This window comes from Acipenser ruthenus, chromosome 27 (assembly GCF_902713425.1).
Source record: "Acipenser ruthenus chromosome 27, fAciRut3.2 maternal haplotype, whole genome shotgun sequence".
NCBI lineage: Eukaryota > Metazoa > Chordata > Actinopteri > Acipenseriformes > Acipenseridae > Acipenser > Acipenser ruthenus.
In genome coordinates this window covers 16,031,656-16,056,550 of record NC_081215.1, presented here as the reverse complement: position 1 = coordinate 16,056,550, position 24,895 = coordinate 16,031,656, and the positions used below count along the sequence as shown (strand labels likewise).

General features: G+C 37.6%; 1 protein-coding gene across 1 annotated transcript in view; it reads right to left on the bottom strand.

Annotated features, from left to right (window-relative positions):
- Positions 1-7,817: 7,817 nt before the first annotated feature.
- LOC117432116 (large ribosomal subunit protein uL23m-like) overlaps positions 7,818-24,895 on the bottom strand; it is a 37,574-nt gene continuing 20,496 nt past the window's right edge. The window contains exon 5 of the mRNA XM_034053617.2: positions 7,818-8,292. Within this exon, the coding sequence (XP_033909508.1) occupies positions 8,128-8,292 (165 nt within the window). The 3' untranslated portion in view covers positions 7,818-8,127. The remainder of the gene's footprint in view (positions 8,293-24,895) is intronic.

Genomic DNA, 24,895 nt, shown 5'->3' with positions numbered 1-24,895 from the left:
CCCGCCTAGACTACTGCAACTCCCTCCTGGCTGGCCTCCCTGCGTCCGCCACCCGTCCGCTCCAGCTCATCCAGAACTCTGCTGCCCGCCTAGTGTTCTCTCTGCCTCGCTTCGCCCACGCTACTCCACTACTCCGCTCGCTCCACTGGCTCCCGATCACCGCTCGCATCCAGTTCAAGACTCTTGTACTAGCCTACAGATGCCTTGACCAGTCTGCACCCAGCTACCTCCAGACCCTCATCTCTCCCTACACCCCCACTCGACCTCTCCGCTCCGCCTGCACTAGAAGACTAGCTCTACCACCGCTACGCTCCCCTGCCTCCAAAGCCCGCTCCTTCTCCACCCTTGCTCCGCAGTGGTGGAATGACCTTCCTACAGATGTCAGGACTGCCCAGTCCCTGACCACATTCCGGCGCCTCCTTAAGACTCACCTCTTCAAAGAGCACCTGTAGAACTCCTCTGTTTGTATCCTGGGACACTATCACCCTTCATGTAAATGTGCTTTATTTTGCTCTTATCAGCCCCTATTTTACTGCATTTAATCCTGTACTTCAGAATACTGTAATCTGCCAAGTTTTTAACCTGTAGTACTTTGTATTTAATCACATCCTGATGTAACTATCACTATTTAATCATATCCTGATGTAACTATCACTATTACCTGCTGTATTATTGAATTGTGGTTTGTCAAACTTGTACTTTACTTGAACAAAAGTTATTGTATTTCTTGCTCTTATTGTATCACTTGTATTGTAACGCTTGAAATGTTTTTGCTTACGATTGTAAGTCGCCCTGGATAAGGGCGTCTGCTAAGAAATAAATAATAATTATATATATATATATATATATATATATATATATATATATATATATATATATATATATATATACATACACAGTACTGTGCAAAAGTTTTAGGCAGGTGTGAAAAAATGCTGTAAAGTAAGAATGCTTTCAAAAATAGACATGTTAATAGATTATATTTATCAATTAACTAAATGCAAAGTGAGTGAACAGAAGAAAAATCTAAATCAAATCCATATTTGGTGTGACCACCCTTTGCCTTCAAAACAGCATCAATTCTTCTAGGTACACTTGCACAAAGTCAGGGATTTTGTAGGCATATAGTCAGGTGTATGATTAAACAATTATACCAAACAGAATGATCATCAATTCACTGTGTAGGTTGAATCACAATCATTAACTGAAACAGAAACAGCTGTGTAGGAGGCATAAAACTGGGTGAGGAACAGCCAAACTCAGCTAACAAGGTGAGGTTGCTGAAGACAGTTTACTGTCAAAAGTCATACACCATGGCAAGACTGAGCACAGCAACAAGACACAAGGTAGTTATACTGCATCAGCAAGGTCTCTCCCAGGCAGAAATTTCAAGGCAGACAGGGGTTTCCAGATGTGCTGTCCAAGCTCTTTTGAAGAAGCACAAAGAAACGGGCAACGTTGAGGACCGTAGACGCAGTGGTCGGCCAAGGAAACTTACTGCAGCAGATGAAAGTGTCTGCAGGCAACAGTGAAGCATGGTGGAGGTTCCTTGCAAGTTTGGGGCTGCATTTCTGCAAATGGAGTTGGGGATTTGGTCAGAATTAATGGTCTCCTCAATGCTGAGAAGTACAGGCAGATACTTATCCATCATGCAATACCATCAGGGAGGCATCTGATTGGCCCCAAATTTATTCTGCAGCATAACAACGACCCCAAACATACAGCGAAAGTCATTAAGAACTATCTTCAGCGTAAAGAAGAACAATGAGTCCTGGAAGTGATGGTATGGCCCCCACAGAGCCCTGATCTCAACATCATCGAGTCTGTCTGGGATTACATGAAGAGAGAGAAGCAACTGAGGCTGCCTAAATCCACAGAAGAACTGTGGTTAGTTCTCCAAGATGTTTGGGCCAACCTACCTGCCGAGTTCTTTCAAAAACTATGTGCAAGTGTACCTAAAAGAATTGATGCTGTTTTGGGTTGTCACACCAAATATTGATTTGATGTAGATTTTTCTTCTGTTCACTCACTTTGCATTTTGTTAATTGATAAATATAATCTATTAACATGTCTATTTTTGAAAGCATTCTTACTTTACAGCATTTTTTCACACCTGCCTAAAACTTTTGCACAGTACTGTATGTGTGTGTGTATATATATATATATATATATATATATATATATATATATATATATATATATATATATATAAAACTGCAGTATACAATATTGAAGGCATATGAAAGAAAAGGTTTTTAAAAAAAACGTACACAAATTTTTTTACAAAAAGATTAAAAAATATTGTATTTTCAGGATGTTTCGGGCAAAAGCCCTTCTTCAGCTGTTTAAAAAGAAAAGTAAACACAGTGCAGTAAACTTGTTGTTATTCAAGAATTGTAATTATACAAAAATTATGTGGATGATGTCAAGATTATTCTCAGAGGTTCCAAAGTTACCAGTTTGAAGATAAACATAAACTCTCGTTCCTTTTGTTTCCGAGCAACATTTGTTCCATAACAGATTGATCACACGGACTGTGATCACACTCCCGAAGTCATCACAGTCTGTGTGATCAATCAGTGCTATGGAACAAATGTTGTTCGGAAACAAAAGGAACGAGAGTTTATCTTCAAACTGGGAACTTTGGAACCTTTGGGAATGAACATTCTATTCTGATAATCTTGACACCATCCACATAATTTTTGTATAATTACAATTCTTGAATAACAACAAGTTTACTGCACTGTGTTTACTTTTCTTTTTAAACAGCTGAAGAAGGGCTTTTGCCAGAAACGTCCTGAAAATAAAAGATTTTTTAAACTTAAAAAAAAAAAAATGTTGTGTACATTTTTTTGAAAAACCTTTTCTCTTATATAAAATTCTATTTTACCACTGCAACAGACCCCTAAACTGAAAAAAAAATCCTGATTTTTTTGTATGTACACACGTCAGAAAGTGACTAATATTTTGCAGTGCTGTTTAATGTCAACAGCCGGCATATTTATCACTAATTACAACAAGCACTGTAAAGTGGAGAATAGGCTACATTCAAAACAAAGATATGGACAATTCGAAAAAAAACTAGGTTTCACACCAATAACAGAAGAATTATTTAATAATAATAATATATTTATATAGTGCCTTTCATAGTGGACCACCATCACACAGCGCATTACAGAGGTAGGCTGTGAACTGTGCATTAGGACATTGATTTAACAGCCCATCCACACAAGGAGGTTAAGTGACTTGCTCAGGGTCACACAGTGAGTCAGTCAGTGGCAGTGGTGGGATTTGAACCGATGACCTTCTGGTTACAAGCCCCTGGACTTTAATCACTGGACCACATTGCCTCCTAAAATAATTATGTTTCTTATTCTTTTTAAAAGAATAAGAAAATACAAGAAGAAAAACACACTGACAAACCTCACAATGCCGTATTTGCATTCAGTGGGAGAAACGAAAGAATTTCACCAGGTACCTGAAAAAGATCCGGTCAAACACCTTTCGAATTTCATCTCTCCAAAGCATTCTTAGCAGCGTTGCAGCAACTCTGGCCCAGGCAGCAGCAGCAACTCGGGTTCTGTCAGCAATAATCCTAGGTGATGGGAGAGCCAGACCTCCCAGGCCTTCAAAGTTGCCATCAAGGAACGAGGGCACTGTTGCCTAATCCTTTCTTCTGAAGGGGTAGGCTATAAAATGGCAACAGCATCCCAACGTCTATGGTTGCCGGGAACCCGCAGAGGCACCAGCTCTTCCCCCTTTGCTGGACAGCAAGTAACTTGTGGAAAAGTTGCTCTGTGGTTTCTTTTTCTGTGCTGTATGTATGTATGTTTGTTTTCTCCACTTTGTACAATTTAAAGATCCAGTATCATAGTTTAACCTTCATGTGTTGTACATTCTTTTTCAGTTTTGCACAATTTTACCTTCTCTGAGAGTTTTGTGCTGTGTTTTGGTGGTCTCTCTTTTGTGTATAAGAGAGACAGGCCTCTTATCAGGTGGCCTAAGCAAACCTTTTGTACACTGCTGATTTAAAAACCAGAAATAATATTCCAGACTACAAAGTGCTACAAATAATACAGAGTAGCTTTGAGTGTGGGTCTGTGTTGTCAGGAAACATCTGCAGTATACAATGTAAAATGTGTTCCTCTTTCATGCGTAAGAAACAGCACAGCAAGGTTGTGTATAGCTTATATAGAGCTGAAACTGGACTTTTAAATAATTTTGAAACAACAATTATTATTTATTTCTTAGCAGACGCCCTTATCCAGGGCGACTTACAATATATCACATTATTTTTACATACAATTACCCATTTATACAGTTGGGTTTTTAGTAACTTGCTCAAGGGTACAGCAGCAGTGTCCCCCACCTGGGACTGAACCCATGACCCTCCGGTCAAGAATCCAGAGCCCTAACCACTACTCCACACTGCTGCCCTAAAATAACAATACCTATATCCTTTTCTTACTTGTACTGTATAAATGCAATCGCAAAATTTGGTTTGTCTTATTTTTACAAATAGTATAGTTAAAGTGGTTTATTTGATCAACCGAAACCACCACAGATAAGCCACCACTGGATTTTTATTAGAATGTTATTTTACCCAGGATTTCATCTATCACCTATTTGGGGGGGTTCCGGGGATACCCACAGAGAGGAGGATGATGCAATCCAGGGGGATTTCACGTCCTATTAAAATCCATGTTTATCCCAGCGGGGTATGGGTTGATCAAATACGCTGATTTGATCTTTTTCTCAGTGGACTGCAGTTGGAGATGTGGTTTGTTTACTGTAATGACAGATCTGACAGAAGTACCCTTATCAGTTTTATAAATCACCTTTATCACAATGTAACAGCTTTAAAATACAGGTACTTGGACTGCACTGTACTTATACCTTTGTTACATTATGTAACACATATACATATACATACACTTCCAAAAAAATGATGATTGGGAAAATAACTTTTTAAATACATCAATGTATGGAGTTCCACCCTCACAGTCACAGAAATGTGTGCTTGTAGAAAATATCTGTAAATGGGTACTACACTGTAAGTACATGCAATTCACCTTTATCCATTAGTTATATAGTTATTTTATAAGTGACTTGGATGTCACGCAGTGCAGACTTATTTGGTTGTACTAAGCTTCAAGAAAAAGCATAAATGTGTTATGTATGATCTCCAACTGCAGCAAAAAAATAGTAGACAAGAAGCAGATTTCAAAACAGTCTTTATGGAAGTTTTCCTTGTTAAAGGTGGTGTCGCTAAGTTTTTAAAATTAATTTTCTTACCTCCTGCCACCTTAATGTTGAAGCCTGGATACAACTTAGTTACTGTGAAATGTCCTTACTTTTGTGAGTTGAACACTCAACACTGTTTTAATGTATTTATTTATGTATGCCCAATTTTTTTACCCCTGGTTTTCTTCCCAATATAGAATGGCAAATGTGGTTCCCTCACTGCAACAATTCTCCAACAGGTCAGGGAAACTGCAAGTCCGATCCCACGACCAAGCCAATTACCTCTACACCAAGGAACTCGAGAGGGAAGAACAAAGGCCTGCCCTGCAGGTGTCTGCTTCAGCTCATCAGGCACTTGGTCAGTAGTCTGAGGCAGTGCGATGAGGAGAAACAGTCCGTCCAATCATGCTCTCCCCTGACTGTTGGACTCACCCTGCACGCCATGTGGTCGGACCAGGTGAGTCACTCGGGGGGACCCCAATGTATTTATTTATGTTAATTAATTTCCTGACTTCTGCAGCTTTCAGCTGAACCCATAACATTATTTGAATGTTTTTATTTGTGATGAATATTACTAAAGAACACGGCTGTGGAAGATTGACGCTTTTTGTATTTACTGTAACATACATGCATTTCATTTCCAGATCATTACTGCTCCTTAACATTTTAACACCATCTCCTGGGCTTGTGTATCTATTAAATAAATGATTTCACAGCTAGGATGCTGTGCATTTGTTTGCACGCTATCCCAGTATAAATGCAAACACACCTTTCTCATTGTTCTCTCCACAGGTAGTTCCTGATGCGGTCTATACATCTAAACCTTTTTCCTTCTTTTTCTGCCTGTATTTTATAACCTTATTTAGTTTTTATGTGCTGTTATTGGCCTCATGGCTAAAGAGAGTGTTCTGGTGTGCAGTGGCGTCATCCCTTGTTACATTTTACAACCTTGAACTAAACAGCACGATACTTCTCAATACAAAGGAGATTTCTTTGGAGCTGGATAAAACAAGGAATGCAATGAAGTTCTAAAATCTTTACTTTTCCTTCCATTAAAATCATACAGAATGGAATCAAGACAAATGCACATTTTGGTGCAGCAGTACAATGGTTCTGTTATGGCTCATCTTTTCCTCTCAAAATAATTCCTTTTTAGGTGTCATGTTCAGACAATGCATTCACTTTTGTGTCCAGCTTTTTAAACATCTTTTCAACTCTTCATCAGGTTTTTGCTAGGCTGGAGGAACATGTTATAAGCAAACAAGAAAATCAATGCCATCTGTTTGCTAAAGCAGAGCTGAGGCATTGTGTCCAGTGATTTACTGGAATGTGTTGGGGGTCCAGCTGTTGCCTGGTAAACATCACACAAGATATCCAAACTTTCATGGGGGGTCGGCTTTGGCAGTGATGAAATCAGGCTAGAATTCTACCTCCACCTCCTCTGGACTCGTTACATTTCAGATGTTTTTGACGCAGTCCGTGGGTCCAAATTCTTGGACTCAAATATAAAGTATAACATTTGGACAATGGGGGTGAATATTATTGCTTACTGCATCTTTTCTTACTGATTTGCAGATATAACCCTTATACAAGTGTATCATAGTAAAAGCACAGCAAAGTGTAATAAAGCATGGTAAAGCATAGGTAAGCGTTCTAAAAAATAGTAAGATATATTAAATCATTAATAAACATGGCAACCCAGGGTAAACTGTGGGAAAAGCATGGTAAAACTACAAAGATACCATGGCAAACTTTTATAAAGGGATCCTGTTCACAAAGTGATCTAGTATGCTAAGAAATAAAACACAACAGCATATCACTTTTTTTATTTTTTATTAACAGATTTATATTATAATTATTACTTCAGTTACACCATTATAATAGCTGTCACTCTGACTGGCTTAAGTGTAGACTAGATATTTTTTATATATATTTTATTTGACCTATCTTTACTTTTAATCTCGACTGGTCTGGACTACGGGTCTTGATAACGCAGACTCACATGTTTATAACAACCGTGATTCAAAGAGGTTACAGCCTCACTATTTATTTTAGAACATAGCTAGCCTGAATGGTATTCTCCTCCACAGACAAGGCGACAGTATTTGAATGACTGGTTAGATCTATTGAGGAGAGCAGGTACGTCTTCATTCCTGCAGTGTTTAGTTTTCCAGTACAGGCCGCTCTTGCAGCGCATTTTGAAATCAAGTCAGCCTTATTACCAATCTAACTTCAATCTTGGAAATGTTATATCTTTTTTAAAATTGAATATGTATGAAATTATTGCTAAGGTCACCCTTCAGATGGAGGCTCTCTCCCATATGGAAAAAACACAAGGAGAACACCAACACACCGCACAAAAACCTTTTCAGTTGTTAGTTATTCATCATTTAAAAGAATAGTATACTAATCTGAAGATTCAACTATGATACTGGCTCAGAGTTCTTTCTATTTTCTTACTTGAAGCAAACTGATAGGGTGTAACATTTCATGCTCACGTCATGTGGATTTACTTTAATATCTTGTTGATATACGATGTTTCTAAATTACATTTGATATTCCTGACAAAACAGTCATTTTTTACTTGTTTTATTGCAAAATGAATCAACTGGAAGATCAAATGTAGACAATTTACATTTTATTTTTAGAATGTTACAAAAAATGTTCACACACAAAAGCTTCATGGAAATTGACCTGGTCTTCAAGAGAACTTGTTTTTGAGTTTTTAGGACAATTTGTTTTCAGATGTCATACTCCAATTCATCAGACTAACATATCAAGTGCATTAAGTTTCCAGGATAATTTGGAACGCAATCCGCTATTCCACCTGGCTCCACTTCTTGGTGCTTTTTCTTGAAATGAGTATATTTCATTTTCTCCCTTTCAAAGCCCAAACCACTCCGTCACCCCTCCTCGTCTGGGGTCAGCCTTCTGTCTCTGCTGTTCGTCTTGCATGAACTGGTCCTGCATTTCCTCCACGGAGCCTGGCTCAAGAGCGGTGTCTTTCTGTGGGAATATTTCTGGGAACTGGAATGTCTGTTGTTGAGCCTAAAAAACATATATACCATTAGGGCTCAAAATCAATGTTGGCATTAAGCTAGAAGAAAATGACTGTTGGTATAGACTGCCCTCTAGGGGTGTAACGATCCACTAATACCACGATTCAATACAGATCGTGATATGCAGGTATCTCACATTACACATGATGGTTCCGATGGGCTATTTGTATGATGCACAATAGGCTCAAATTATAATTTAAATGTTGGCTGTTTTGCTAAAAGACAAATAAAATCTGAGATAGGGGTATTTATTCATATCAACTACAAAACACTCCATTAAACAACTATTTTGTAAACTACAACAAGCTATATCATGCTTTTGGTCAACCCTCAATACAAAACCTCTATTGCAATACAATATATCATGTAAACAAAGTATCACAATTCATCGATACACAATTAATTGTTATACCCTTACTCCCCACCTATTTTTGTAAGTCTAATGTGCAACAATAATCAACAGGCAATAAAATGTCCATGCATACATGTTAAATTGTGTAAAGTCAATATTAATATGACAATAGCACAGAGTGGCATGATTGACGAACCGTAGACCACAGTTATGAAAATGAATCATCTAGTGTACTTCTGGCCTTTCAAATATTAACGCATCAGAAATCTCCTATCGTAATGATTTAAACAACAGCCTTATTTAGCAGTGAAGTTGTAATTTGACAGAAACCAGAAGACTCAATTGAAAATACAGCACAAATATTTTTCTAAGATCTAGTGGTGATCACATTTCACAACTGCAGGGGCTCTGAAACCGAGGTCAAACCAACTTGTTCAGTCTAGTTTGACTAGACTGAATCTAGTTTGAATCGTTCTTCAATTTGGATGGTCTCAGGTTGGGGTACTGATTGTATTATGTACATATTTAGAGGTCAACTCTCGACTACCTATGTCGTCATTTTCCAGTAGGATTCAGAACCTGCTCTTACTCATGGCAGCAAGCAAGGACCCAAGACAGAAAAAAAAGTTCCGTTAAATCAGGGAGGCAGAATTCAAGTAGCAGCAATACGATTTTAATGAATCTCCTCTAGCTGTGTCACAACCAAGATATTCTTCAATGCACATGTTTCCCATGTACCCTGTTTACTTTTCTCACTGTGCAACAATGGCGCTCACCGAGGCACAGCTGTCTTTTTGAAACTATGTGTATCAAGTTGTTCCATAACAATGCTTCTTTGGTTAACAGTTACAAACTAGCTAATGTGCTTAGGCATTTAAACCACACCTTTAGGATGCTGGAGTCTGTATGTGGTATCTACTGCTTTTTCCATGTTAAAGTAACTGTACAGCAGGGGGACCAAGGTAAGACCGTGGTAACTCGAGACAAGTCAATCTATACCGCAGTTATCTGTGTTGCAGAGTGAAGTGTAAACGCAATGCTTTCTTTTTGCAGCAGTGAGCGCCAAAGAGATTTTAGGAATTTATTTGGCTGTATAATGTTGTTGATTAACAAGATGACTTTGGCTTAAGATGTTTTTAATACCCCCTCCCTCTCTTATGGACTGTATTAACAAACATCCTGTATTTTTTACAATATTTTTTGATTGACAACAAGGCTATCCTACGTATAGGATAGACTGTATCATTTAAAATGGTTATAACATATATTTAAAAACATTCCTACTTGTATTAAATTATATTTAACAAATATTTAACTAGTTATTTCAAAGTTGTTTGTGGTAAAATCTGAAGACATAAACACAAAATAAAAAACATGTTTTATGACATTTTTCTTGGTTACCCCATTCCTTCATTAAACAAAACAATACTGGCACGTTATTGTCTGAAATACAGCATTTTATTACACTGTTTTCCAATTTATGCTAAGCATTCAAAGCAAAAATAGAATTGTCTTGACCCATATTAATGCTACTCGGTGGGGGGGGGGAAACCACTACGGTCTGTGAAGTTTATCTTAGCTGTGTGCTGTACATTTGTACATTCAAGCAGAGACATTTTGCTTGGAGAGTTACCTATACACATATTTGTTGTTACACATCCTAGTTGTTTTCTCTGTTTTTAGACATAAATCCAATAACTGGATATATTTGTTCTCTTTTTTCCCAGATAAATTTGTATGTAGGTCTTCCATACTGTAATTTACTACCATGCCTGTCCACTGTGTTAACTGCAGTATAATATGTCACAAAAACGTGCACATTTCTCACACTCCAACCATTTTTAAAACACATAATAATATAATAATATTGATGATGGACCAGACAGTCCCATTGTTTGGACCACACTTCCTTAAGGTATACCGGACCTCTACTGGACCACGTTCACATCCCTACTATATAACTAATGAAAGTGTTGAAGTTTTGAAAATACCTCTGGTAACCCGTCACATTGTGAACCATGCTTTTCTACCCTCCTTAATGAATAAGCTAACCAGCACTCTTGTATCACAGAACAGTACTATTAAATATTTTAAAAGCTGTACTGTGATTTTTAATTAGGAGTTTCATATTAACTGTAATAATTGTATTCTGACCAAATCCATTCTATGAACACCCCGATCAGTGCATTTAGTTCTGAGGGAAGGCGTCAAAAGACATTGGTCACAGTCTAATTGGTGCAAGTCAGACAGCTAATTCGAATAATGGATTACTTTACAGTAACATGTCAGCAAACATGGCTCATGTAATTGTAAACTGCCTTTTGTAATGAAAGTTATTGAAGCTGTTTTTATTTGTATTATTACTACGGGGATAACCACACATAAAAATGTCAAGCACTCCGGTTTCATTATACAGTGTACCTTGTTGCTTTTAAAATCTGATTCAGAAATATTAATGGAAAACTCTGACATTCATGTACAAGATACATTAATAAGTAAAAACAAAAAATGAAGTTACTTTAATTAAGTCATTTAATGAAGTTCATGCATGGGCACTTGGGCATGCTAATGAGGAAAGCGCTATCCAGGATTCTCGCTCTACTCTTTAAAGGGTTACTCACATTGCAGTGCACAGATCTGGGTAATATTTTAGTATTCCCAAAGCTTTACGATTACTGAGCTTATTCACCAGCTTCCTAAAGCACAGCTAAAAGCTAAGTTTTCATTTATTCAAAGGTTGAAGATAGTATTCATTATTAAGTCCCCAGCACCGAGACAGGGGCAACTTAATACTTGGTGAACAGCATAAAGCTGGTACTGCCTTTGAAGAGTTCTCCTCACAGATTTAGCAAACAATCCAGCTGTTTAATGCATACGACTAAAAGAACAAACTAGAAATTGGGAGTTTTTGAGCTCCACAGGGGGAATCATCAACAGGGAATGTCAAGTGGTTTGTAAACCTAAAGTACAATGTGTGTGTGGAAAAGATCACTGACATTGTCCAGAGGCTGAAACAAAGTGGCAGTGAAATGGTAAACTTCTACTGGATACCACATGTTATTGGAACTTTACTGAGTGAATCATGGACACGACTTGCAAATTGACTGACTGACCAACACATTAGAGAAGTGAAATTAGGAAATCCCCTTGTCTGCATCTCATAGTCGAGCATGATATGCCATGTGATCCACTAGATCTATACAAGCTATGAGCCACTGAGTTACAATCATGGGAGAGCAGAAGGATCTCTGCTCCCCGTGCCTGTGCAATTGAATCCTCCATCAACGATGTGGCTGCATTGGCCAACGTGTCCATCAATACACTGGGATGTTCCTGGAACGGAGTGGGCAGATGTTTGCCACCTATTATGACAGGCAGCTGAGATGCTACAGTGGCCCAAATCATAGAAATCAATTACTAAATTACTATCAATGCAGGACTGGGTTATTCCCCCTCCCCCCCCCTTTATTTTACTTCAGAAAATGGATTTCTGTAGTGTCCTATCAGTCTTGGCATTCCCATTAAAAAACATTGATCATTAAACAATCACAGAAGTTCACAGCTTACTAAAACTGTATATAGCTGTCACAGTAAAGGATACTTTTAACCAAACGGGAGCCACAACCATGCCATCCTATATAACTGGTTCAGCTGTATAAAGGCCTGCCTTATAAAGGGGGGGGGGGCATCATAAAGTACATCAGTAAGATACATCTACAACCATAGCTAGAAAAATAAATAAATATATCACCTCAACCTACATACCGATTTTAAAGTTTGGCATACAGACAGATGTTTTCATATCCCCAGATACTGTACTGTAAGAAATAATACCCTTCTTTTTTGTGAAATAATACCCTTCTTTTTTTTGTGTACAGAATGTGTTTGAGAAGACTCTACTGCGACACCTGACAATTAAGCACACACTGCTTTTTTTCTGTATAACTGCTTTTCCAGAACAGGAGGATTCAAATCCAAATCACGGACAATGAGAAGCATAATGTTTTCCCCAGACACGCTAGTCTTCCAAGAATCCTCGAGGCATGCCGTACAAGCTGCACTTCTTTTTGTTCTCTCTTCTCTACTGGAAGAAGCGCCTAAATCAATAAGAGTGCCTCAGAGCACTGACAATGTTGGTTTAACTCCAGTTCTGGGAAAACAAAATCCACACTATAAACAAAAACTCATCCAAGTGTATCAAGAATCTGAACAATATGGGAAAAGAGTCCTTAGAACAATATAATTCCAGGGCAAGAAGCACGGATGAAATGTTAATCTGCATTAAAGTAACAATTCAGATGAGAATAATTTAAAGTAGTAATACCACACTAAAAGACAGGAACAACCACAATGAAATATTTACTATGGAATGTTGCCTACAAGCGGCGCCATCTTTAACAACTTCAATCTTCAGTATGTTGTTCAGAATTAGAGATGTGACACAAAAATAAAAAAAAGATGACCTTGTTTCAAGATGGTGGTCAAATAAAAAAATTAAAGTGACTTTAAATGAAGTGGGCCTACACAGAATTTGATACAGATTTAAAAAATTAAGACTATCAACAGAAAAGTGAATTTATGGAAGTATACTGCACGGCAGTTCCATTAAAGGGTAAAGCAATTTCCATAAGTATTTTATTCACCAGTTGTGATATGGTATTAATTTAATGAAGTATTAATTATGTTTTTATTCTTAATAATGTACTAGGGTACACTGTTGCTTCCATACCGTTGGTAAATGACATATTATCCAAACTCCTGTCGTATTTTGTGATTTATTAAAACAGCAACATCCAACTGCAACAACTTCATTCCAACTGGTTATCAAAGTTTGAACAAATTCCAATGAATGAAAACCACGGGTGACTTTCATTTTTAAGATGCTGATATACTGAACCTGTGATTGTTTATGTCAGTAATTTACTTGCCTGTACTTCATAGACCTGCAACTAGAAACAAACACCAAATAAACTAGACAAGTTTAGTCAATGCCTTGGATTCGTTGCTTCTGGACAACTAATTCATATTTAACTGGTCTTCAACAGGAACCAATTTAACAGACAGTGTGTATGCTATTACTATTTAAAGAGAACATTATATATTCACTTTTTAAAGTTGTTAATAAATGTATTTAGTTGTTTATTTAGTTAGACCACAAGCCAAAGGTCAACCCATTCAATTTGCCAGAAAAGATTCCACATGACTGAAAATATACAGACAGTATCTAAACCATGAGCCACCAAAGAGATGACAGGGGCAGAATTACAAAAACAATGAAGTATTGTTATTGATTATGATGATGATTGTTGTTGTTATTATTATTAAAAAGCACTGAAAAAGCATACACTAGTATTACTGGCCCAACTTAAATTGTCCATGCCCTATGCAGAACTCATGTTTGTAGATTAATGCAACTGCCAAAATTCACTATAAATAACATTTGTAACAAGGAGACACAAACCATAGTTCTATAACGACAGTGGCTGTCCATTAAGGACTTGAATTTGTACAACGTACTCCCCCACGCCTTCTCCCTTTGGTACAGCGGAGAATTAACCCATTCAATGGCACCCTTCCTCCTGCGGTGTGAAGAAAGGACTTCTCCTCTGCTCAGATCTGACGAATACAACTGAAATATCGTCAGTGTCAATTATGTCATGTAACTAAAGTATACCCTCTCCAAAATTAGAAAGCAATTACATTAGTGGCCCTAGCATATCAAAACACCCATGCCACCCACCGACCTGCTTATATTTAGGATTAATTCGTGAAGAAACCAACTCCTGAGAGCCACTGTACTCAATATATATGACAATGTAACAACTAAATCGAATCCACGTCACACAACAAGAACCTACCAACTGCAAGTAATGTATCTATAACTTGGAGATAAGAATATAACCCTGACATTTGATACATAGTGTTTAAATGTAAAGGGCAGCTAATAATAAAACCCTACAGTTATTAAACCACCCCCACAGTCTCTGTGATACAAAGCTTTGAAAGGGTTTGTAAAATAACAAACAAAATGGTTCATTTATCTTGCACGATACCCACAATGGAACTTGAACTTGGAAATCATAGAATAGAAAGAATGAAGAACATACTGTATTTCAAAAGCTTTAGGACTTTGTCAACTAGAAACTTACAATGACGTCAATTTGGCAGCCATATTTGGTCACAAGGGAAGTGTACATCAAAAGCACTCCTTTCACTATTATAAACATATTATACAAATCTGTTTGGTTTATAATGTGCACTCACATTTTGTGCTGCATACAGGAACCTTTGTTGGGGGCAGGTGAGCTCCTATTACATGCAACTCAACAAGTTGGCATAGAGTAACCCAATTACCATACTCAAACACGCAGTGTCGTGACAGTAAAATTGGAGTTCATCCGAGGTAATACAATCTGGTAAATTAAAAAATCCTTTGCTTTCTAAATTAAGTCAGTGATAGATGAAATGGTAGCCATATCAGTCCAGTGATGATACACAAAAGAAGGAGATGCGATATATTTTACTGGACTAACTAAATCACAAGCTTTCAAGACCTCAAAGGTCTCTTCTTCAGATGAAAGTAGGAAAGAGAGATTGATGTTTACATTTATGATGTTTCACAAAATGTGAGTGCAAATTATAAACCAAACAGATTTCTACAATAGGTTTATAATTGCACCCTGGGGAATTACGCAATCATGTGCCTGCGTAATTTTATGCATAAAACGTATCACGCATAGGCGCGTAATATTAAATAATATCACCGTTAACAGACAAGGATAGAGAAAAATGCTGGATCACACAGAGGGTAAAGGGAACATTGATCGATTTTACCAGAAAATGCCACGACAAAGGTCCCGCGTTGCAAATATATCAGCAAAAGAGAAAGTAAAATATGTTCTTTGCTTTGTACACTGTGAAGGTGGCACCCGATGCGATCCAGAGCGCTCTACTGGCAGGGGAAATTGACATCGACTTGTTTTGGTCATTGACAGCTGACCGTCTTCCTAATTTGAAAACATCATATATGGTACAACACTTGGACATTTGTGCTTGTAAGCTATGCTTTCAGAGAGCATTGCACTTGCTTGGTCATTTCACCCAGAGGTTGAAATTGTCGCCAGTCTTTCAATGGCTTCTTTCCTGTCAACAACCAATCAGCTGCTTCCCTATTGATTGACATGCTTTCAACCAGTAACATTCTATGACCCAGAAGACACATATAGAAGAAATGACCCAGGAAGTGCAAGCATAACATATTTCCTATGAGAAAGGTGCACATTAAAACTTCGTTTAAACTAAAGCAGTAACAGGTATCGTGTTTTAAAAAGAAAATAACATTGCTATGACAGACGCGTTACAACGTCAATGACAGTACATTGTATTTCTCTTTCAGGTAGCTGGTTCAACACAGCCAGTAATAGAAGGCTACTAACCTTATCAAATAACAATAAATTAAGTATATGCACAAGTGTAGTTAAACAAGGTTCTGTGTTTTGCTGGAACATTTTCTCATATAGCATAGAGGATGTACAACAAAGGGTTTTTGTGTGTGTGTGCTAATCGCCAATACCTTTAGGATTATACCTTTTTGTGGGATAAATCACTGTTATGGGACAAATGCAGTCAGGATGCAAAAATAATAAACATGCATTTTTAAATTAGGCACTTTGGAACCTCTTGGAATTAACATTCTATTCTGAACTGAAGAACATTCTATTCAAGAATTGAGAGATGGTCAAGAAATTCAAGAGCGAACAATTCAACAATACCTTAACAAAATGAATGGCCAAGAAAACCAAGATGCAAACCTTTGTTAAAAACAATACACAAAAGAAAGCGATTGGAGTTTTCCTTTGAATACTTGAAGTCTGATGATTTCTTCAACCAAATTTTATGGTCAGACGAATCCAAAATATAACTTTTTTCACCAAGAAAGCTACAATATGTTTAGAGGAAGAATTTAATAAAAAGTTCATCAGGCCCAGTGTTAAACATGGTGGAGGTTGTGTGAGGGTATGGGCTTGTTTTTCTTCCTCAGACACTGGCGACATTGTAGAAGGATCAATGAATGCTGTTGTTACCCAGTGCTAGAAGGCTTATTAGACGGAAGTTTGTATTCCAGCAGGGTAATGACCCAAGAATTCTGCAAAGTCTACAAAGGAATTTCTGAAAAAAAGGAAGATTAGTTATGGATTGGCCATCTCAGTCCCCAGACTTGAATCCCATCAAGATGTTGTGGATTGACTTGAAGGCTGCTGTTGCAAAAAGGAAATCAACTGCACAACTCAAAGCTCTATGTGTTGAAGAATGTGCACAAATATCTCTGGAAAGATGGTTTCACAGTACAAAAAAACGACTGCAAGCTATAAAGCAACGAAAGGGTGGGCACAAAAAATACTAATGTAAAGTATTAAATGAGTCCTTGCATGTTAAATTTTCATTGCATGTTATGTAATCATTTGCTGTTTTATTATAAAGCTGACTCTCTACTGTTATTTATATCTTTGAAAAGAACAATTAGAAATTATAGAAATCACTTTGTGATTTTTTTTTTAACTGCCCAAATACTTTTGTCTGCTGCAATTGTGGGTGTGTGTATGTGTGTATTATATATATATATATATATATATATATATATATATATATATATATATATATATATATATATATATATATATATATATATAATAAACAAACAAACAATGTTAAAAACCTTTGGTGTACTTTTGCTTATAAATCTTGTACTATCCTACTCATAGAAACTAAAAGCATATACACGTTTCCTTAGTGGTGCAGTAATCGACAGCAAAGCTTTGGACAATGTAGTATATACATATTTCAACAGACCGGTGCATGATATAGAGCCTCTTCGGAATATCTTGTTTGTTCATCCTCCTGATAAGGCTGTGTGGTCCAGTGGTTAAAGAAAAGGGCTTGTAACCAGGTGGTCCACAGTTCAAATCCTGGCACACTCACTGACTCATGGTGTGACCATGAGCAAGTCACTTAACCTCCTTGTGCTCTCGGGTGAGATGTTGTTGTAAGTGACTTTAGTGTTGGAAGTCTCTTTAAGTTGCCCGCTAAATAAACAAATAATAATGAGTCTGTGATCTGGTCTTCCCTGTTGCCAGCATCACCACCTTCCACAAAATGTGTGGTCTTCTTATTCATTCCACCACATGGAGAGGACAGTTTGAACGGCAACAATAAGTTGTTTGCGGTCTTGAAGTTCTTTCCAACTGTGTAGATTTCATGGATCAGGTCTTCAGTACAGAGGACACCATTTCGGTTGATCTTTCAGTGAGCACATTTGTAGATCAGCTTGCGCACAGACAGACTTCGGTAATAGTCTATTAGTACGATAACTAAAAATGAACTTTGATAAGAAGCCATTTCTGTAATTTAACACTCAGGTCAACCCTAACTAGAGGGTAGGAGACACTTCTTAACACAAAGAGTGGTGAGGGTATGGAATTGAGAGTTTGGGGATAGAGTTGCCAAGTCATGTTGTTACTAACTCGTTCCTTAACCCTTTAGGCTGTGATCATGTAAACACAATCATACTGAAGTGTTTGATCTGGGCCCATGATTGGGTAAACACGATACAGAACGTGCTTAATTTTATTGACTTACTGGGCCACAATACTTTGCCACACAGGTTGCAAACGCATATCATTGTAAATACACTCCCCAGTAATGTATTTATTTTTTTTCCCCTTGTGTGACGTCGCTGAGAGAAAACACTGTAAAACTGATGTATCTGACTTAGAATTATATTCAAGCATGTATTCTGTCTCATGTGTTTTATATGTTTTTACACCATTTGTAAATATCAAGAATAGTGGATATAATCAGATGTTTCTTGAATAAAATTTAAACCGGTTTTGTTTTCATTATTACTGATAACAGAATGAAGAACATATTTTATTTATAAATATTTATTTTGAGAGAAAAAAATAAAATTGAGAGTTGTGTCCATTATTGCTTATAAAATATCCTGAGAATAAATGTTAATTATGGCATTGCAATTTTATTGTTTGGCTATAATAGTTTACGTTTTATGTATATGTTTACTCTTCTACAGAAACTGATATGCACACAATAATATAAACATTTCCAGACTAAAGAATTTAATTTCAAGATGGCAAGATAATTAGATGAATCATTGTTGGCAAAAATACTGGCGTATGATTGTGGTGAATCAGAATTTTCTGACAGTGATTCAGTTTATGTAATGTATGAGTTTTTGGTATCAGTTATTTAAAAAAATCAATGTTCAGTTCCAAATGTCCTTTGAAACCCCAAATCAACTGAAATTTATATATATATATATATATATATATATATATATATATATATATATATATATATATATACACACACACACACACACATATACTACCGGTCAAACGTTTTAGAACACCCCCATTTTTCCAGTTTTCATTGAAATTTAAGCAGTTCAAGTCCAGTGAATAACCTGAAATGGTATAAAGATAAGCGGTAAACTGCCAGAGGTTAAAAAAAAAAAGTTTAGGTTACCAAAAACTAAAAAATAATGTAAATAAAGAGTTATACAAAAAGGCCTTTTTCAGGGAACAAGTAATGGGTTAGCAACTTACAGCTGTTCTGCAGCAATGGAAGTAAATTGAGCCTTGAAAGTTGATGCTAACAATTCCTACAGGTGTCCCAACTTTTGTGGACTACTTACAAACCCTCTGTCTGTATAAAAGCAGTGCTGGAACAGACTGTGTTACTACACCCTCTTAAGCATTATTTGGACAGTATTGTACTGCAGGAAGTAGTATATTGCTCTCATAATGGCGAGAAAAAGGCAATTAACAAAGGAAAACAGACAGACCATTATAACCCTTAAAAGTGTAGGTCTTTCCTTTAGAGAAATTGCAAAGAAAGCCAAGGTGTCAGTGAGTACAGTTTCCTACACCATCAAAAGGCACTTGGAAACTGGAGGAAACTCTGACAGGAAGAGGTCTGGCAGACCCAAAGCCACAACAGAATCAGAAGACAAGTTTCTGAGAGTCAACAGCTTGCGTGATAGGCGGCTCACAGGACAACAGCTTCAAGCACAGCTTAACACTGGTCGAAGTAAGCAAGTCTCAGTTTCAACTGTGAAGAGAAGACTTCGAGCTGCAGGTTTGACAGGTCGAGTGGCAGTACGAAAGCCATTGCTAAGGTGGCAAAATAAGAAAAAGAGGCTTGCCTGGGCCATGAAGCACCGCCAGTGGACTACTGAAGACTGGAAGATGGTCTTATGGACTGATGAATCAAAATTTGAAATCTTCGGTTCATCACGCACGGTTTTGTACGCCGTCGAGTAGGCGAAAGGATTGTTCCTCGGTGTGTGACACCAACTGTCAAACATGGAGGAGGAAGCGTGACGGTCTGGGGCTGTTTTGCTGGATCCAGAGTCGGCGACTTGCACAGAGTGAGTGGCACCCTGAACCAAATCTGCTACCACAGCATTTTGCAGCACCATGCAAAACCCTCTGGTATACGCCTAGTTGGTCAGGGGTTCATCCTACAGCAAGATAATGACCCAAAACATACCTCCAGGCTATGTCAGAACTACCTTAGAAGAAAAGAACAATACGGTGGGCTTCAAATCATGGAATGGCCAGCACAGTCTCCAGACTTAAACCCCATCGAGCTGGTTTGGGATGAACTGGACAGAAGGGTGAAAGCAAAGCAACCTACAAGTGCAACACATTGTGGGAACTTCTGCAACAGTGTTGGGAAGAACTTTCCGAACAATATTTGATTTCCATTGTAGAAAGAATGCCACGAGTGTGTTCGGCTGTTATATCTGCAAAAGGTGGCTACTTTGATGAGTCAAAAATTTAGATAAAATTTTGTTAAACAAAACGATTCCATGATTTCTTTTTTATCTCCAATTGTTTATTTGTTCTATGCTTTAATTTCAGAGTACACTGAGACATTAAACTCCGTAAATTTCAATAAAAACTGGAAAAATGGAGGTGTTCTAAAACTTTTGACCGGTAGTGTATATATACATATATATATATATATATATATATATATATATATTCCCAGTAATATTCTCTAGTGTCCCAAACTCCAATAAATACAGTAGTCTCTACCTCTAAAAACAGATTTTTTTGCTGAATTTCAAAGACAGAAAGGCAAAGCCAGCTCAAAATGTGTAAAAAGAGATCACAATGTCTTGTAATTTGCCCAAACATCAATATTTTTCAACTAAGCTTTAAGGAAGTGTTGGAAGGTCCCTAAGGTCTTAGAATAACACACTAAGCAGAATACTACATTTAGTAAATATAACTAAATATCATGTTTGGAAAAAACTAAATATAGTATTTGGGGGGGGATAATTTATGGTTTCTGATGTACTTTATACTGTTCCCCAGAGTGTTCTGAAAAAAAGTGAATTTTTATAGGATGAGTCATACAGTAAAAAACAAACCCGGTTCTGGGGGAGCATCCCATTGAAAAACGCTTGGTCTTTAAAGGGTTAAAGACACGAGACAAACTTTTCAGATTAATCAACTACTAGGAATAGATTTTGTGCCAATAGATTAAACATGTATTTTTGTAAGGGTTGGGAGGCCTCAAACCCCGTTCTCTGTGATTAAGCTGTATACTCTGAGAACAAAGAATCACCCTGTAAGAAAGAAACATGCAGCAGTGCCTATCTTCAGTAATGTTTGCTGGGGGTGATCCAGCTGTCACAACCAAATGCCTGCAACATGTGAGGACTTGCATTACAGGGCACTCCAACTGAAGCTCTATTTGGGGAGGGAGGGGAGGGGAGATTTTATATGACTATTTTTGGGTTCCTTCTTACACTGGGTTTGGAAATATATAGTACTGGAAAACTGTCAACTAGGGGCGAGTCGGTACACAGGTTTTGTGGTCTACCGAGGTGTAGGTACATTACGTTATCCTACACTGTAAATATCGTAATTACGGTATACAGCGGTTAATGTTTGTGCTCCTTTGAGCAAAATGAAAGAAGAGGCCACTTTCATATGAACACCTTGTTATTCAACGTCCTGCTCAGCTTCCTCACCCAGCCTCATACTGGAGCATTCCATCTACCTTGCTGTCAGTCACCATCATCACTACGGTGTTGTCTTTGCATGTTTCTACTGCAAACAGAAAACAATGTCTACTGCAAATATGCTTCAAAACCAAGCAATGATACTTGCACCCCTACTAAAGTGTCGGAGGAAGATCTTTTTGTGAACTGATTATACTGTATTACAATAACGGTTTTGAAGGAAACTGTCAACGACACAGAATACAAAGTTTTAATGTCTCAATAGCAGAGACAAGCGACTGCAGTGGGATAGTCTATTCATTCTTGTTATTTACAGTATTCAAACTTATGTAAGTGAAGAATTCATTTTCTGTACAAACTCCATATGTTTATAATCATTAGTATTAAATACATTTTTAATGGTGTGCCAAAAATACATTTTTCTAACAAACAAACTGCAGCACCACATTGTTTTGGGATAGATCTCAATAATAGAATACAGACATACTGTGGTAGTATAACATTTTACAACTTTAGGATAGTCAGTTTAAAATGAGTGAAATAAGAGAATACAATTGCCTATGAATCTGTCAGAGAACAGAATGTCATGCTTAATTACTAAGGCTTGGATGCTGCTTTTTTTTTTACAATTGAAGCATCATTTTTCAATGCGTCAAGGCATCAACACAATAAACATTTGATCAAAATTAACAGCAGTGATAATGGTGCATTTGAAGATGTAGATAATACAATTGTAAATTGAACTACAAAATATACTACTTGTATTACTACTACATTGTATTCAAATCACTTTAGATTATTCATAATTCCCCACATACTATAAACAGCAGAGGACAGTTTGCAGTCAGACTTCACATTCTAAAGAGAGCTATGTCTGGTTTGCACCCAGCAAAACAATATGTCAAAATAGCTGATCACTAGGTGGTCCTGGCTCTTAATTCTCTAAAGACATTCTGGCTGATAAAGCCTTGGTTCCATATGTCTATGACAGACATCTAGAGCTGAAGTCCTTATATTAAGCAAAATTTGAAAAATGCAAATGTATTTAAGACATAAATAAATAAAAGGCAAGACAAGAAGAAAAGTAGAAAATGTAAGCTCCTAGCTCTTTAAAAATCATGTAACCAAAACAGCTACTGAGACAGACACAATAGGATAGTACAAAAGACAGCCCAGATAGCACCGGATATGCCCTATCTACTACCTCCACTCAGATAATTGCCTGGCACTGTATGCTTTAGGCTAACAGCATCTGTGAACTAAACCAGTTCTTAACATCTCCAGGTCTGGTTTTCCTCTTCCTCACAGTCACCAAAGAACTCGACATCAGAGCAAGCAATGCCACAGAAGCTTGCTGTCATGCATTATGAGTTTAAGCACCTTGTAGAAAGCAAAGCTACTGTTGAGAAACTCAATATATGTTATTTAAAAGACACAGGCCCAGAGGCGAGTGTCCAACAACAAAACCGTTCATAGAATAATGCTGCCCCCTAGTGGTATCTACTATGGAAATTCACATTTTGAAAGTTACATAAATAATTGTGGTAATTAGCTTAATTGTGGTAATTAGCTGAAGAGACATTGTCGGGGGGGGGGGACAAAGAAGGTATAATTTAGGCTTCTGTTTTTCAGCGTTCATTTTTCACTTTCTAGCTTTTTGTAGATGGCCCCCATAAATTAGTGTTTATCCGGGCTTTTAGTTTTTGTTGAAAACCGAATTGATCTTTTCAGGAGTTCTGATGTGTTTAGGTGTTTAAGAACAACCAAAATCAAATAGCACAGTACCTGCACTGTAACAAAATACAGTAAACAGGACCATGAGCCAGGGGAAGAAGTGAACACAAAATAAGTGGTAATCTCCCATGTTCCTTGAGTTACAGACGTGCTCAAATTTGTTGGTACCCTTACAGCTCATTGAAATAATGCTTCATTCCTCCTGAAAAGTGATGACATTAAAAGCTATTTTATCATGTATACTTGCATGCCTTTGGTATGTCATAGAATAAAGCAAAGAAGCTGTGAAAAGAGGTGAATTGTTGCTTATTCTACAAAGATCATCTAAAATGGCCTGGACACATTTGTTGGTACCCCTTAGAAAAGATAATAAATAATTGGATTATAGTGATATTTCAAACTAATTTGTTTCTTTAATTAGTATCGCACATGTCTCCAATCTTGTAATCAGTCATTCAGCCTATTTAAATGGAGAAAAGTAGTCACTGTGCTGTTTGGTATCATTGTGTGCACCACACTGAACATGGACCAGAGAAAGCAAAGGCGAGAGTTGTCTGAGGAGATCAGAAAGAAAATAATAGACAAGCATGGTAAAGGTAAAGGCTACAAGACCATCTCCAAGCAGCTTGATGTTCTTGTGACAACAGTTGCAAATATTATTAAGACGTTTAAGGTCCATGGAACTGTAGCCAACCTCCCTGGGCGCGGCCGCAAGAGGAAAATCGACCCCAGAGTGAACAGAAGGATAGTGCGAATGGTAGAAAAAGAACCAAGGATAACTGCCAAAGAGATACAAGCTGAACTCCAAGGTAAAGGTACGTCAGTTTCTGATCGCATCATCCGTCGCTTTTTGAGCGAAAGTGGGCTCCATGGAAGAAGACCCAGGAGGACTCCACTTTTGACAGAAAAACATAAAAAAGCCAGACTGGAATTTGCTAAAATGCATATTGACAAGCCACAATCCTTCTGGGAGAATGTCCTTTGGACAGATGAGTCAAAACTGGAGCTTTTTGGCAAGTCACATCAGCTCTATGTTCACAGACGAAAAAATGAAGCTTTCAAAGAAAAGAACACCATACCTACAGTGAAACATGGAGGAGGCTCGGTTATGTTTTGGGGCTGCTTTGCTGCGCCTGGCACAGGGTGCCTTGAATCTGTGCAGGGCACAATGAAATCTCAAGACTATCAAGGCATTCTGGAGCGAAACGTACTGCCCAGTGTCAGAAAGCTCTGTCTCAGTCGCAGGTCATGGGTCCTCCAACAGGATAATGACCCAAAACACACAGCTAAAAGCACCCAAGAATGGATAAGAACAAAACATTGGACTATTCTGAAGTGGCCTTCTATGAGTCCTGATCTGAATCCTACCGAACATCTATGGAAAGAGCTGAAACTTGCAGTCTGGAGAAGGCACCCATCAAACCTGAGACAGCTGGAGCAGTTTGCTCAGGA